This window comes from Heterodontus francisci, chromosome 16 (assembly GCF_036365525.1).
Source record: "Heterodontus francisci isolate sHetFra1 chromosome 16, sHetFra1.hap1, whole genome shotgun sequence".
NCBI classification, from domain to species: domain Eukaryota; kingdom Metazoa; phylum Chordata; class Chondrichthyes; order Heterodontiformes; family Heterodontidae; genus Heterodontus; species Heterodontus francisci.
In genome coordinates this window covers 98,998,617-99,013,327 of record NC_090386.1, presented here as the reverse complement: position 1 = coordinate 99,013,327, position 14,711 = coordinate 98,998,617, and the positions used below count along the sequence as shown (strand labels likewise).

Genomic DNA, 14,711 nt, shown 5'->3' with positions numbered 1-14,711 from the left:
GGCAGCAGCAGAGAGCCGCTCTGACTTCTATGGCTAATAAATGTATTGGAATTCAGAAGGTCACTATTTCTACTAAAACAGTAACACACAAATGAGTTTACCATTAGCCTAAAATTCCATCCCAGTGCAAATCTTCAGGAATGCAATCACAGCATCACTACACATAGGCCCCTCTCCCCCTTGATCATAGAGTCATTTACGGCACAGGAGGCCATTTGGTCCATCGCATCCATGCCGGCTCTCCACGGAGCTATCCAGACAGTTCCACTCCCCTGCAAGTTTAGTTCCTTCAAGTGGCCATTCAATTTCCTTTCAAAGTCATTGATTGTCTCTGCTTCCACCACCCTTGTGAGCAGCAAGTTCCAGGTCATTACCACCCACTGCATAGAAAATGTGGCCTGGTCCAATCTGCACCTTCTCCTTTGTTATCTCTTGCCCAACCCCCACCTCACTTGTTTATAATCTGTGACTTTTCTAATATTTGTCAGTTCCGAAGAAGGGTCACTGACCCGAAACGTTAACTCTGCTTCTCTTTCCACAGATGCTGCCAGACCTGCTGAGTGAATCCAGCATTTCTTGTTTTTGTTTCAGATTTCCAGCATCCGCAGTATTTTGCTTTTATTTTAGTGTTTAATTCACTGCCACTTCTCTTCCAGGAATGCCTACCTTGAAGAAGTTCTGCTCTTCTCTCCGACGGGATTTTCGTTTGTCTCTTTTACCTTGTTCACCTTCATTGCTTTCTATTTCCCTCCTGGTGTTTGATAAGGTATCTACCAAAACCCGTTTTCACAGCCACATCTCCTTCCTCAGTGACTGTCTCCGGCTCCGACTGATTCCACGTGGATTCCAACTGCAGTTTCACCCATCATGCTTTGAAACCACCCAGGATCACAGGTATCTCCGAGAAATACAACGTTCCTCGGACTGCTACTCTCGCCGCATCCTGAGATCCACACTCAGTGCTATGCGCCGCCATATGCACACACTGGACCTCTCTCTCCAGCAGCACCGTCTCACCTTATCTCAAATTTGTTCTACTCCGCAGTTTCATCTCATCTTACGTCTCATCCGACGCATTAACAAAAAACTTTTTTTCTTCCTTTCAGGTGTTAAGGAACGCAAGCTCCAGCAGCTGATGGGGACTAATGCCCCTCCAGATCCTCCTTCCGCTTCACTTCCCTCTGACCCCACCCCTTCTGATCTGACCCCTTGCCGTGTATTCACTATACCCTCTGACCTCCCCCTCTCTGATGCTGAGCGTTCTGTACTCAGCAAAGGTCTCAGTTTTATCCCCTTACGCCCCCACCTCAATGAATTTCGCGCTCGGCATGACGTTGAGCTCTTCTTCCGTCGCCTCCGCCTCCGGGCTCACTTCTTCGACCAGGAGTCCTCCCCCCGACCAGCAGACCCATTCACCCGCCTCCAGCATTCTCCCTCTACCTGGACCCCTCACCCTGGCCTCTTACCCGCTCTTGATCTCTTCATTGAAAACTGTCGGCGAGACATTGGTCGTCTCAATTTCTCTGCCCCCCTCACTCACTCTAACCTGTCCCCCTCTGAACTTGAGGCACTCCGTTCTCTCAGGTCTAACCCCGACATGGTCATCAAACCTGCAGACAAGGGTGGTGCTGTTGTTGTATGGCGTACCGACCTCTACCTTGCAGAAGCTCAACGCCAACTCACAGACACCTCTTCCTACCTCCCTCTGGACCATGACCCCACCACCGAACATCAAGCCACCGTCCAAAGGACTGTCACTGACCTCATCTCCTCTGGAGATCTTCCCTCTACAGCTTCCAACCTCACAGTCCCGCAACCCCGGACAGCCCGCTTCTACCTCCTTCCCAAAATCCACAAACAGGACTGTCCCGGCAGACCCATTGTGTCAGCCTGCTCCTGCCCAACTGAACTTATTTCTTCCTATCTAGACTCTCTCTTTTCTCCGCTGGTCCAGTCTCTTCCCACCTACATCCGTGACTCTTCTGACGCCCTACGTCATTTTGACAATTTCCAGTTTCCTGGTCCCAACCGCCTCCTCTTCACTATGGACGTCCAATCGCTCTACACCTCCATCCCCCACCAGGATGGTTTGAGGGCTCTCCGCTTCTTCCTGGAACAGAGGCCCAACCAGTCCCCATCCACCAACACCCTCCTCCGCCTGGCTGAACTTGTTCTCACATTGAACAACTTCTCCTTCAACTCCATGCATTTCCTTCAAGTAAAAGGTGTCGCTATGGGTACCCGCATGGGTCCTAGTTATGCCTGTCTTTTTGTGGGATATGTCGAGCATTCTTTGTTCCAGTCCTACTCAGGACCCCTCCCCCAACTCTTTTTCCGGTACATTGATGACTGTATCGGTGCCGTTTCCTGCTCCCGCCCCGAACTAGAAAACTTTATCAACTTTGCTTCCAATTTCCACCCTTCTCTCACCTTTACATGGTCCATCTCTGACACTTCCCTTCCCTTCCTCGACTTCTCTGTCTCCATCTCTGGGGATAGGTTGTCTACCAATATCCATTATAAGCCCACTGACTCCCACAGCTACCTCGACTACACTTCTTCACACCCTACCTCCTGTAAGGACTCCATTCCATTCTCCCAGTTTCTCCGTCTCCGACGCATCTGCTCTGATGATGCTACCTTCCATGACGGTGCTTCTGATATGACCTCCTTTTTCCTCAACCGAGGATTTCCCCCCACTGTGGTTGACAGGGCCCTCAACTGTGTCCGACCCATTCCCCGCACCTCTACCCTCACCCCTTCCCCTCCCTCCCAGAACCGTGACAGGGTTCCCCTTGTCCTCACTTTTCATCCCACCAGCCTCCATATCCAAAGGATCATCCTCCGCCATTTTCGCCACCTCCAGCGTGATGCCACTACCAGTCGCATCTTCCCCTCCCTTCCCGTCAGCATTCCGAAGGGATCGTTCCCTCCGCGACACCCTGGTCCACTCCTCCATTACCCCCACCACCTCGTCCCCGTCCCAGGGCACCTTCCCTTGCAATCGCAGGAGGTGTAATACCTGTCCCTTTACCTCCTCTCTCCTCACTATCCCAGGCCCCAAACACTCCTTTCAGGTGAAGCAGCGATTTACTTGTACTTCTTTCAATGTAGTATACTGTATTCGCTGCTCACAGTGTGGTCTCCTCTACATTGGGGAGACCAAGCGCAGACTGGGTGACCGCTTTGCGGAACATCTCCGCTCAGTCCGCAAGCAGGACCCTGAGCTTCCGGTTGCTTGCCATTTCAACACTCCCCCCTGCTCTCATGCTCACATCTCTGTCCTGGGATTGCTGCAGTGTTCCAGTGAACATCAACGCAAGCTCGAGGAACAGCATCTCATCTACCGATTAGGCACACTACAGCCTGCCGGTCTGAACATTGAGTTCAATAATTTCAGAGCATGACAGCCCCCCACTTTACTTTCATTTTTAGTTATTTTTTCTTCCTTTTTTTTTGGCATTCCTTTTTACATTTTTTACAATCTTTTTTTGTATTTATTTCAGTTCATCTTAGTTTGTTCAGTTTGCTCACCCACTGTTTTTTTCAGGTTGTTTTTCTTCAGGTTTGCACTTGCTGATGTTCAATATTCAGTATATTCACACCTAATCTGTACTAATGCTTTGTCTTTCAACACACCATTAACATATTGTTTGCCTTTGCTCCGTGACCTTTTGGTCAGCTATGTGGCCTGGTCCAATCTGCACCTTCTCCTTTGTTATCTCTTGCCCAACCCCCACCTCACTTGTTTATAATCTGTGACTTTTCTAATATTTGTCAGTTCCGAAGAAGGGTCACTGACCCGAAACGTTAACTCTGCTTCTCTTTCCACAGATGCTGCCAGACCTGCTGAGTGAATCCAGCATTTCTTGTTTTTGTTTGGTGCATAGAAAAGTTAGTCTTCATACTCCCCCACATCTCTTGCCCAAAAGTTTCAATCTGTGTCCCCCTGTCCCTGTACAATTACTTAACGGAAACAGTTTTTCCTTTTTTAAACTCTGGGCGGCACAGTGGCGCAGTGGTTAGCACCGCAGACTCACAGCTCCAGCAACCCGGGTTCGATTCTGAGTACTGCCTGTGCGGAGTTTGCAAGTTCTCCCTGTGACCGCGTGGGTTTCCGTCGCGTGCTCCGGTTTCCTCCCACAGCCAAAGACTTGCAGGTTGATCGGTAAATTGGCCATTGTAAATTGCCCCTAGTGTAGGTAGGTGGTAGGAGAATGGTGGGGATCTGGAAGGGAATATGGGATTAATGTAGGATTAGTATAAATGGCATGTCAACGGTCGATCTCTCTGCACGAAAGCCACACTGTGCCTCAGGGTAGGCGCTGAGGCACAGTGTGGCTTTCGTGCAGAGAGGTCGACCGTTGACATGCTGTTCTCCCTTCGTCAGATATAGGAGAAATGCCGTGAACAACAGATGCCTCTCTACATTGCTTTCATTGATCTCACCAAAGCCTTTGACCTAGTCAGCAGATGTGGTCTCTGCAGACTACTAGAAAAGATCGGATGTCCACCAAAGCTACTAAGTATCATCACCTCATTCCATGACAATATGAAAGGCACAATTCAACATGGTGGCTCCTCATCAGAGCCCTTTCCTATCCTGAGTGGCGTGAAACAGGGCTGTGTTCTCGCACCCACACTTCTTGGGATTTCTTTCTCCCTGCTGCTTTCACATGCGTTCAAGTCCTCTGAAGAAGGAATTTTCCTCCACACAAGATTAGGGGGCAGGTTGTTCAACCTTGCCCGTCTAAGAGCGAAGTCCAAAGTACGGAAAGTCCTCATCAGGGAACTCCTCTATGCTGACGATGCTGCTTTAACATCTCACACTGTAGAGCGCCTGCAGAGTCTCATCGACAGGTTTGCGGCTGCCTGCAATGAATTTGGCCTAACCGTCAGCCTCAAGAAAACGAACATCATGGGGCAGGACGTCAGAAATGCTCCATCCATCAATATTGGCGACCACCCTCTGGAAGTGGTTCAAGAGTTCACCTACCTAGGCTCAACTATCACCAGTAACCTGTCTCTAGATGCAGAAATCAACAAGCGCATGGGAAATGCTTCCACTGCTATGTCCAGACTGGCCAAGAGAGTGTGGGAAAATGGCGCACTGACACGGAACACAAAAGTCCGAGTGTATCAGGCCTGTGTCCTCAGTACCTTGCTCTATGGCAGCGAGGCCTGGACAACGTATGTCAGCCAAGAGAGACGTCTCAATTCATTCCATCTTCGCTGCCTCCGAAGAATACTTGGCATCAGGTGGCAGGACCGTATCTCCAACACAGAAGTCCTCGAGGCGGCCAACATCCCCAGCTTATACACACTACTGAGTCAGCGGCGCTCGAGATGACTTGGCCATGTGAGCCGCATGGAAGATGGCAGGATCCCCAAAGACACATTGTACAGCGAGCTCGCCACTGGTATCAGACCCACTGGCCGTCCATGTCTCGGCTTTCAAGACATCTGCAAACGCGACATGAAATCCTGTGACATTGATCACAAGTCATGGGAGTCAGTTGCCAGCGTTCGCCAGAGCTGGCGGGCAGCCATAAAGACGGGGCTAAAATGTGGCGAGTCGAAGAGACTTAGTGGTTGGCAGGAAAAAAGACAGAGGCACAAGGGGAGAGCCAACTGTGTAACAGCCCCGACAAACAAATTTCTCTGCAGCACCTGTGGAAGAGCCTGTCACTGTAGAATTGGCCTTTATAGCCACTCCAGGCGCTGCTTCACAAACCACTGACCACCTCCAGGTGCTTATCCATTGTCTCTCTAGATAAGGAGGCCAAAGAAGTATAAATGGGTGGTTGTTGGTTGGCATAGACTCGCTGGGCCGAAGGGCCTGTTTCAGTGCTGTATCACTCTCTGATTCTATGACTCTATAATCTTGTACACTTCTATTAATTCTCCCCTCAAGCTCCTTTGTTCTAAGGAGAACAAACCCAACTTTTCCAACCTAACCTTGTAAGTAAAATCCCCCATCCCTGGAACAATTCTGGTAAATCTCTTCTATACCTTCTCAAGGACCCTCACATTCTTCCTAAATTGTGCTGACCAAAACTGGATGCAATACTCCAGTTGGGGCCCAACTAGAGCTTTATAAAGGTTCAGCATAACTTCCCTGCTTTTATACTCAATGCATCTATTTATGAAGCCCAAGATCCCATATGCTCTACTAAGCACTCTCAATATGCCCTGCCACCTTCGAAGTCGATGCACATGCACCTTCAGGTCACTCAGTTTCTGGACACTCTTTAGAACTGTGCCATTAAGTATATAATAAAAGCAAAATACTGTGGATGCTGGAAATCTGAAATAAAAACAAAGTGCTGGAAATACTCAGCAGGTCTGGCAGCATCTGTGGAGAGAGAAGAGAGAGTTAACATTTCAGGTCTGCGACCTTTCATCAGGACTGGCAAAGGTTAGAAGTGCAATAGGTTTTAAGCAAGTAAAGCGGGGATTGGGGGGGGTGTTGGTGGGCAAGAGAAGAAAAGGGAAGGTGTGTGGTAGAACAGAGGGCCAAAGAGATTAACTGACAAGGAGGTCATGGGGCAAAGGCAAAGAGAGTGTGCTAATGGTGTGGTGAAAGACAAAGCATTAGTACAGTGAGAGTGTTAATAACACAGTAATGAACAGCCCTTGCCAAAAGCACAAACATGAAAAATCCAGTTTAAGGCAGGCACCTGGTAAAAAAGTTATACAGGTATTAAGTATATATTTCCTCTCCCTATTTCTTCTGCCAAAATGCATCACTTCACACTTGTCAGTATTAAATTCCATCTGCCATCTCTCTGCCCATTCTGCTAGCCTATTTACGTCCTGTTGTAGGTGGTTCATATCATCCTCACTGTTTGCCACACCTTCAAGCTTGGTGTCATCGACAAATTTTGAAATTCAATGCTGTATTCCAAGATCCAAATCATTTATATATAGTTAAATAAACAGTGGTCCCAGCACTGACCCTTGGGAAACACCACTGTCTACCATCTTCCAGTCTGGAAAAACAAGCATTTACTATGACTCGCTGTTTTCTTTTTCTTTATTCATTTGTGGGATGTGGGCGTCACTGGCTAGGCCAGCATTTATTGCCCTTGAACGGAGTTACTTGCTACAGCCATTTCAGAGGGCATTTAAGAGTCACCTCCCCTGTACTTAAGCCAATTTTTTTATCCAATTGGACACTGATCTTCCTATACCATGGTATCTTAACATCATGTTCTGGTTGTAAGTTTACATAAGTAAACAGGGTTAAAATATTTATTCTGTGATTACCTGCAATTCTAAGTTTAAGGTTGACAATTTGCACCAATAAATGCGACAATCACACGTATGAATTACTTGCAGTTCATTAATCTGGACCACTGATGGAAAACAGAAACCCCCTATAGTGCACTGTTCAACAGGTTCATGTAAAAACATTTTTATGTATTATTTAATGCACAAAGGATTTTTGTGTGAAAGGGTCAGGCGGTGTGATAGCACAGGAAACTAAACTCTCTGGTGTATAAAATGTGTATAAAAGGTTTTCCCAAATAACCGAATTTTGACTTACTGGATGACTCCACAAAAGAGGGAACTACAAAGGCAATTTCAGTCAAGGCATCAGCATAATACAGTGCTTTTTTCTCTCCATTAAAAATGCCTCCGCCCGTGTCTTCAGGTGTCACCATTTCCTCTGAAAGTATAGAATGAAAGGATCATAAAAAATTTGCCCAAAAATTGGTAAGGCTAAACTAGGAACATAGGTACAGGAGTAGACCATTTAGCTTCTCAGGCCTGTTCCACCGTTCACGGAGATCAAGGCTGATCCGCGACCTAACCCGCAACTCTTCAGATACTGAAGCAGCTCGTGTCCATATGCAGCAAAACCTGGACAACATTCAGGCTTGGGCGGAGGAGTGGCACACAAGTGCCAGACAATGACTATCTACAATAAGAAATAATCTAAGCATCCCTCCTTGACATTCAATGGCATTACTATCACTGAACCCTCATCATCATCCTGGGGGTTACCATTGGCTAGAAACCGAAGTGGAGCAACCACATAAATCCTGTGGCTACAACAGCAGGTCAGAGGCTGTGAATTCTGTGGCGAGTAACCCACCTCTTGACTCCCCAAAGCCTGTCCACGATCTACAAGGCATAAGTCAGGAGTGTTATGGAATACGCTCCACTTGCCTGAATGAGCTCAGCTAAGCTGTCCACTCAGGAAGCTCGCATGAGCTGTCCACTCAGGAAGCTCGACACCATCCAGGACAAAGCAGCCCGCTTGATTGGCACCCCACCTTAAACCATCACTCCCTCCACCATCGACGCACAGTGGCAGCAGTGTGTACCATCTACAAGATGCACTGTAGCAACTCACCAAGTTTCCTTCTTACAGCACCTTCCAAACCTGCGACCTCTACCACTTAGAAGAATTCGGATAGCAGATGCATGGGAACATCACCACCTGCAAGTTCCCCTCCAAGCTGCACACTGTCCTGATCTGGAAATATATCACTGTTCCTTCACTGTCACTAGATCAAAACCCTGGAAATCCCTCCCTAACAGCACAGTGGGTGTACCTACACCAGATGGACTGCAGCGTTCAAGAAGACAGTTCACCACCACCTTCACAAGGGCAATTAGGGACGGGCAAGAAATGCCGGCCTTGCCAGCACCGCCCACATCCGATGAAAGAATAAAAAAAGCTACATTTGTCCCATATCTTTTAATAGCTTGGGTTAACAAAAATCTATCAATCTCAGATTTAAAATTAACAATTGATCTAGCATGAATTGCCATTTGCGGAAGAAAGTTCCAAACTCCTATCACTCTTTGCATGAAGAAGTGTTTTCTAATTTCACTCCTGAAAGGTCTGGCTCTAATTTTTTGTCTATGCCCCTAGTCCTAGACTCCCCATCTAACAGAAATAGGTTCTCCCAATTTACCCTTTCTGTTGCCCTGAATATCTCAAAGTTCAATCAAATCACTCCCTAAATTTTTTTAATTTCAGGGAACATAGCCCTAGTTTGTATAATCTCTCCTTGTACTTTAACCATTGGTATACAGGTTATCATTCTGGTAAATCTATGCTGCATTCCCTCCAAGGACAATATATCCTTCCTAAGGTGTAGTGCAGAGAACTGCTCACAGTGCTCCAGGTGTGGTCTAACCAGGGCTTTGTATCGATGAATCATGAGTTCTACTCCCTTGTATTCTAATTCTCTAGATATAAAGGCCAGCATTTTATGAGCGTTTTTGATTATTTTCTGTATTTGTTCGCAACATTTTAATGATCCGTGTACCTGGAGTCTCTTTGGACCTCCACTGTTTCTAGCTTTTTCGTATTTAGAATGTTCTGTCCATTTTAGGTCCAAAGTGGATGACCTCACATTTACCTACATTGAAATCTATTTGCCACAGTTTTGTCCATTCACTTAATCTATTATCTCTTTGTAATTCTCTTTTTAAAACAACATAAATGTTTGTTTGTGGGATTTGAGTGACACTGGAATTTGTTGCTCATCGCTACTTGCCCAGAGGAAGTGGTGGTGGGGTGTTTCCTTGAATGGCTGCTGTCCTTATGTTGATGATCTTCCTGCAATGCTGCCAGATAGGGAATTGTCGGAAATTGACCCAGTAAGGCATCAAGGATCGTTTCTGATTTGGAGCGAATTATGAGGACAGGGTGCATAGATGGGACTTGTATTCCCATTAGTATAGAAGATTAAGGGGTGATTTAATTGAAGTGTTTAAGCTGATTAAAGGAGTTGATAGTTTCTCTTTATCTACCCTATTTCCTCTGCTGGGCAACCCAGAACAAGGGGGCAGAATCTTAAAATTAGATCTAGGCTGTTCAGGGCTGATGTCAGGAAGCACTTCTTGACACAAAGGGTAGTTGAAATCAGGAATTCTCTCCCCCCAAAAAGATGTTGAGACTGGGGGTCAATTGAAAATTTCAAAACTGAGATTGATAAATTTTAGTTCGGCAAGGGTATTAAGGGATACAGAACCAAGGCGGATAAATGGAGTTAAGATGCAGATCAGCTATGATCAGGGGCTGAATGGCCTCCTCCTGTTCCTGCTCTCATCAGTCTCAGTCGTAGAAGCAGAATCTAGAATAGCTTTGAAGAGAGAAATGGATAAAAGAAACATTTAAAAGGTATTTGGTAAAGAGCAGGGGAATAGATCTAAATGGAGAGCTCTCGCAGAGAGTCATCACAGGCACAATGGACCAAATGGCCTCCTGCTATGTTGTAAACACCAAAACAAATCTAGTTATTTATCTCAAGGTTGTTTGTGGGACTTTGGAGTGTGCAAAAGTGCCACCAAATACTATCTGCATTTCAAAATAATTTCTTGTAACTGAACCTCTTTGGAATACTTCTCAGAAATGTGATAATGCGCCATGTGGTACAAGGCTATTTGTCAGATGTTAATTGACAAGGGGTGCATTTCCTAATTTCAGTATTTTTAATGTCAGATTTCCAGTGACTGGGGATTTCCTTTCTATCTTGATAACATACCTTGTTCTTTCCCCTCACTGCCATTGCATGTATTAATTAGCCAGCTGGTTGACACATGTCCAGTCCAGCCTGGGTGCTTTCCAACATCCACTGGCCATCCCAATGACAGGAGAAATTCCAAGAAATGAGATTGCACATTACTGGAGGATTCCACATTCTTGAGAATCTGAAAAGCCAAGGAAGAGAGTCAAATAAAGGCAATTCACTTCACAAACCCATTAATGAAACAACTGGAGGCTACCTGGGAGCTGGAGAGTGTTCTGTGATCATTGCCTTAATCTGAATGAAGCAGATGAAGTTGCTGGATTCAAATGCACTTTAAGAATGAATATCATTGAGGGAGAAAGCTAACTGGATACTTTGCTCCGAGAGGTAGTCACACCCCTTAGGTTAAATACTTCGGATTTGGTCCGTGGTCAGGGACAGGTGGGTGTGACATCAGACCAGTGAGGCAGGTATGGGGATCCACTTAGCCAACAGGTACGAGTTTCTTGCAGCCCGTGTGGACGAAATCACAGAGGATGAGCAAACTGAGCACAGTAGCGTTGTGCAGGGGGGCATTCAAGTTGGGGAAGCAAAAAGGATAGTAGTGGTAGGGGTCAGTCTAGTTAGGTGGATAGATACTGTTCTCTGCAGCTGAGAGCGCAAGTCCCGAATGCTGTGTTGCCTGCCCAGTGCCAGGGTTAACGATCCAATTGTCCTGGTCCACATAGATAACGACAGGTAGGACTAAAAGAAGTTTTGCTGAGGGATTAAATTTAGGGTCTAAATTAAAAAGCAGAACCATAAAGGCAATAATCTTTGGATTACTACCTGAGCCACGAGCAAACTGGCACAGGGTCAATAAAATCAGAGAGTTGAATGCATAGCTCAAAGATTTGTGTCAGAAAAATGGGTTTCAATTCATGGGACACTAGTACTGGGGAAAGGAGGAGCTGTTCCACTCGGACAGGCTTCACTTGAACCATGCTGGGACCAGTTTAGAATAACTAGGACTGTAGAAAGGGCTTTAAATTAAATAGTTGTTGGGGTGGCGGGGGAGGGGGGCAGAAGGTTTAAATGAGGGGAAATTTAGAAAGTTGGAGAAAGAACAAGGAAGTATAGCAATATGGATAATGATAACCAGAGTGTGACAGGAAGGGACAAAGTGTACAAACAAGAGTGCGCCAGAAAATAGGAGGAAAGATGGTAAAAAGACAAAATTAAAGGCTCTTTATCAGAATGCATGCAGCTCTTATAACAAGATAGATAAATTGATGACACAAATAGAAATAAGTGGGTATGATTTCATAGCCATTACAGACACATGGTTACAAGGTTAACTGAATATTGGACATTTTGGGAGGAGAGGCAGAAAGGAAAAAGGAGGTGGAGTAGCTCGGTTAATTAAGGATGACATCAGTAGTTAGAAATGATCTTGGCTCAGAAGATCAAGATGTAGAGTCAGTTTGGGTGGAGATAAGAAATAGCAAGGGAAAGAAGTCACTGGTGAGAGTAGTCTATTGGCCCCCTAACAGTAACTACACTGTAGGACAGAGTATAAATCAAGAAATAATGAAGCCTTGTAAGAAAGGTATTGCAATAATCGTGGGCGACTTTAATCTTTGTACAGATTGGACAAATCAAATTGGCATAGGTACCCTTGAGGATGAGTTCATAGAGTGTATTTGGGACAGTTTCTTATAACAATATGTTGTGGAACTAACCAGGAACAGGCTATTTTAGATATGGTAATGTGTAATGAGACAGGATTAATGAATGACCTTATGGTAACAGATCCTATAGGGAAGGGTGATCATAACATGATGACTTTCACATTCAGTTTGAGGGTGAGAAACCTGGGTCTGAATCTAGTGTCTTAATCGGCACAGTGGCGCAGTGATTAGCACCGCAGCCTCACAGCTCCAGAGACCCAGGTTCGATTCTGGGTACTGCCTGTGCGGAGTTTGCAAGTTCTCCCTGTGTCTGCGTGGGTTTCCTCCGGGTGCTCCGGTTTCCTCCCATATGCCAAAGACTTGCAGGTTGATAGGTTAATTGGCCAGTATAAATTGCCCCTAGTATAGGTAGGTGGTAGGGGAATATATAGGGACAGGTGGGGATGTGGTAGGAATATGGGATTAGTGTAGGATTAGTATAAATGGGTGGTTGATGGTCGGCACAGACTCGGTGGGCCGAAGGGCCTGTTTCAGTGCTGTATCTCTAAACTAAACTAAACTTAAATATAAGCAATTAGAAAGGCATGAAGACAGAGTTGTCTAAAACTGACTTGGAAAATAAATTAAAAGGTAAGATAATAGACAAGCAGTAGCAGACATTTAAGCAGATATTTCATAATTCGCAATAAATATGCTATTGTGAAAGATGGACTCTACGAGAAGGATGCACCATCCGTGGCTAATTAAGGAAGTTAAGGATGGTATTAAATTTAAAGAAAAGGTGTACAATGTTGAAAAGGTTAGTGGCAGAGCAGAAGATTGGGACAATTTTAGAAACCAGCAAAGGATAACTAAAAAAAGAGGGAGAAAATAGATTGAGAGTAAACTAGCAAGAAACATTTAAAAAAAAGTAAAAGCTTCTATAAGTATATAAAACTGAAGAAAGCAGCTAAAGTATACATCGGTCCCTTAGAGGATGAGACTCGGGAAGTAATAACGGGAAACAAGGAAATAACAGAGACAAACAAATATTTTGTCTCTGTTTTCAAGGTAGAAGACACTGAAAGCATCCCAGTCGCAGTAGAAAATCAGAGGGCAAAAGGGAGAGAGGAACTTAATCACGATCAGTGGAGAAAATGTACCAGGCAACTTATGGGACTACGGGCTGACAAGTCACCTGGACCTGATGGCCTGCATCCTAGGGTCTTAAAAGAAGTGGCTGCAGAGATGAGGTTGTAATCTTCCAAAATTCCTTCAATTCTGGAAAGGTCCCAGCAGATTGAAAAACTGCAAATATATTGCACCCTATTCAAGAAAGGAGGGAGACAGAAAGCAGGAAACTATAGGCCAGTTAGCCTAACATCTGTCATTGGAAAAATACTGGAACCCATTATAAAGGAAGTAGGAGCAGGGCATTTAGAAAATCATAATACAATCAAGCAAAGTCAATGTGGTTTTATGAAAGGTAAATCATGTTTGACAAATTTATTGGAGCTCTTTGAGGATGTAATGAACGCGGTGAATAAAGAAACCAGTAGATGAAGCATATTTGGATTTCCAAAAGGCATTCAATTAGGTTTTTAAAAAAAATTCTTTCATGGGACGTGAGCCTTGCTGGAAAGGCCAGCATTTGTTGCCCATCCCTAATCGCCCTTGTGAAGGTGATGGTGAACCACTGCAGTTCATCTGGTGTAGGCACACCCAGAGTGCTGTTAGAAAGGGCGTTTCCAGTTTTTGACCCAGTGACAGTAAAGGAATGGTGATACAGATCTAAGTCAGAATGATGTGCGACTTGCAGGGGAACTCGTAGGCGGTGGCAGCAAAACCTAAAACGGTTACTACACAAGTTAAGAGCCCATGGTGTTGAAGGTAATATATTAGCATGGATAGAGGACTGGCTAACTAACAAGAAACAGAATGTCAGGTTAAACATGTCATTTTGAGGTTGGCAAATTGTAACTATTGGGGTGCCACAGGGATCAGTGCTGGAGCCTCAACTATTTACAAACCATACTCATGATTTGGATGAAGAGACTGGGTATATTGTAGCCAAATTTGCAGATGATACGAAGAGTGGTAGGAAAGCAAGTTGTGAGGAGGACACAGTGTCTGCAAAGGGATATAGACATGTTAAATGAGTGGGCAAAAATGTGGCAGATGGCATATAATGTAGATAAATGTGAGGTTGTCAACTTTGGTAGGAAGAATAGAAAAGCAAATTATTAAATGGAGAGAGACTACAGAATGCTGCGATACAGAGGGATCCTCGCACATGGAACACAAAAAGTTTGCACAGGTACAGCAAGTAATTGGGCAGGCAAATGGAATGTTGGCCTTTATTGCAAGGGGATGAGTATAAAAGAGGTGAAGTTGTGCTACAACTGTACAGGGCATTGTTGAGACTACACCTAGAATACTGTGTACAGTTTTGGTCTTCTTATTTAAAGATGAATATACTTGTATTGGAAGCAGTTCAGCAAAGCTTCACTAGGTTGATTCCTGGGATGAAGTGGCTATCTTATGAGGAAAGGTTGAGCAGGTTGGGCCT

General features: G+C 45.1%; 1 protein-coding gene across 12 annotated transcripts in view; it reads right to left on the bottom strand.

Moving 5' to 3' along the window:
* The window catches only part of ralgapb (Ral GTPase activating protein non-catalytic subunit beta), a 180,968-nt gene that overhangs the window by 19,546 nt on the left and 146,711 nt on the right, over positions 1-14,711 (bottom strand). For all 12 annotated transcript variants that reach the window (XR_010976594.1, XM_068048704.1, XM_068048703.1 and 9 more), the window contains 2 exons: positions 10,509-10,674; positions 7,550-7,672 (listed from right to left, as the gene is read on the bottom strand). Coding sequence is in view for 11 of the 12 variants with exons in the window: in XM_068048704.1 (XP_067904805.1) it covers positions 7,550-7,672; positions 10,509-10,674 (289 nt within the window). In the remaining variant the exon portion in view is untranslated. The remainder of the gene's footprint in view (positions 1-7,549; positions 7,673-10,508; positions 10,675-14,711) is intronic.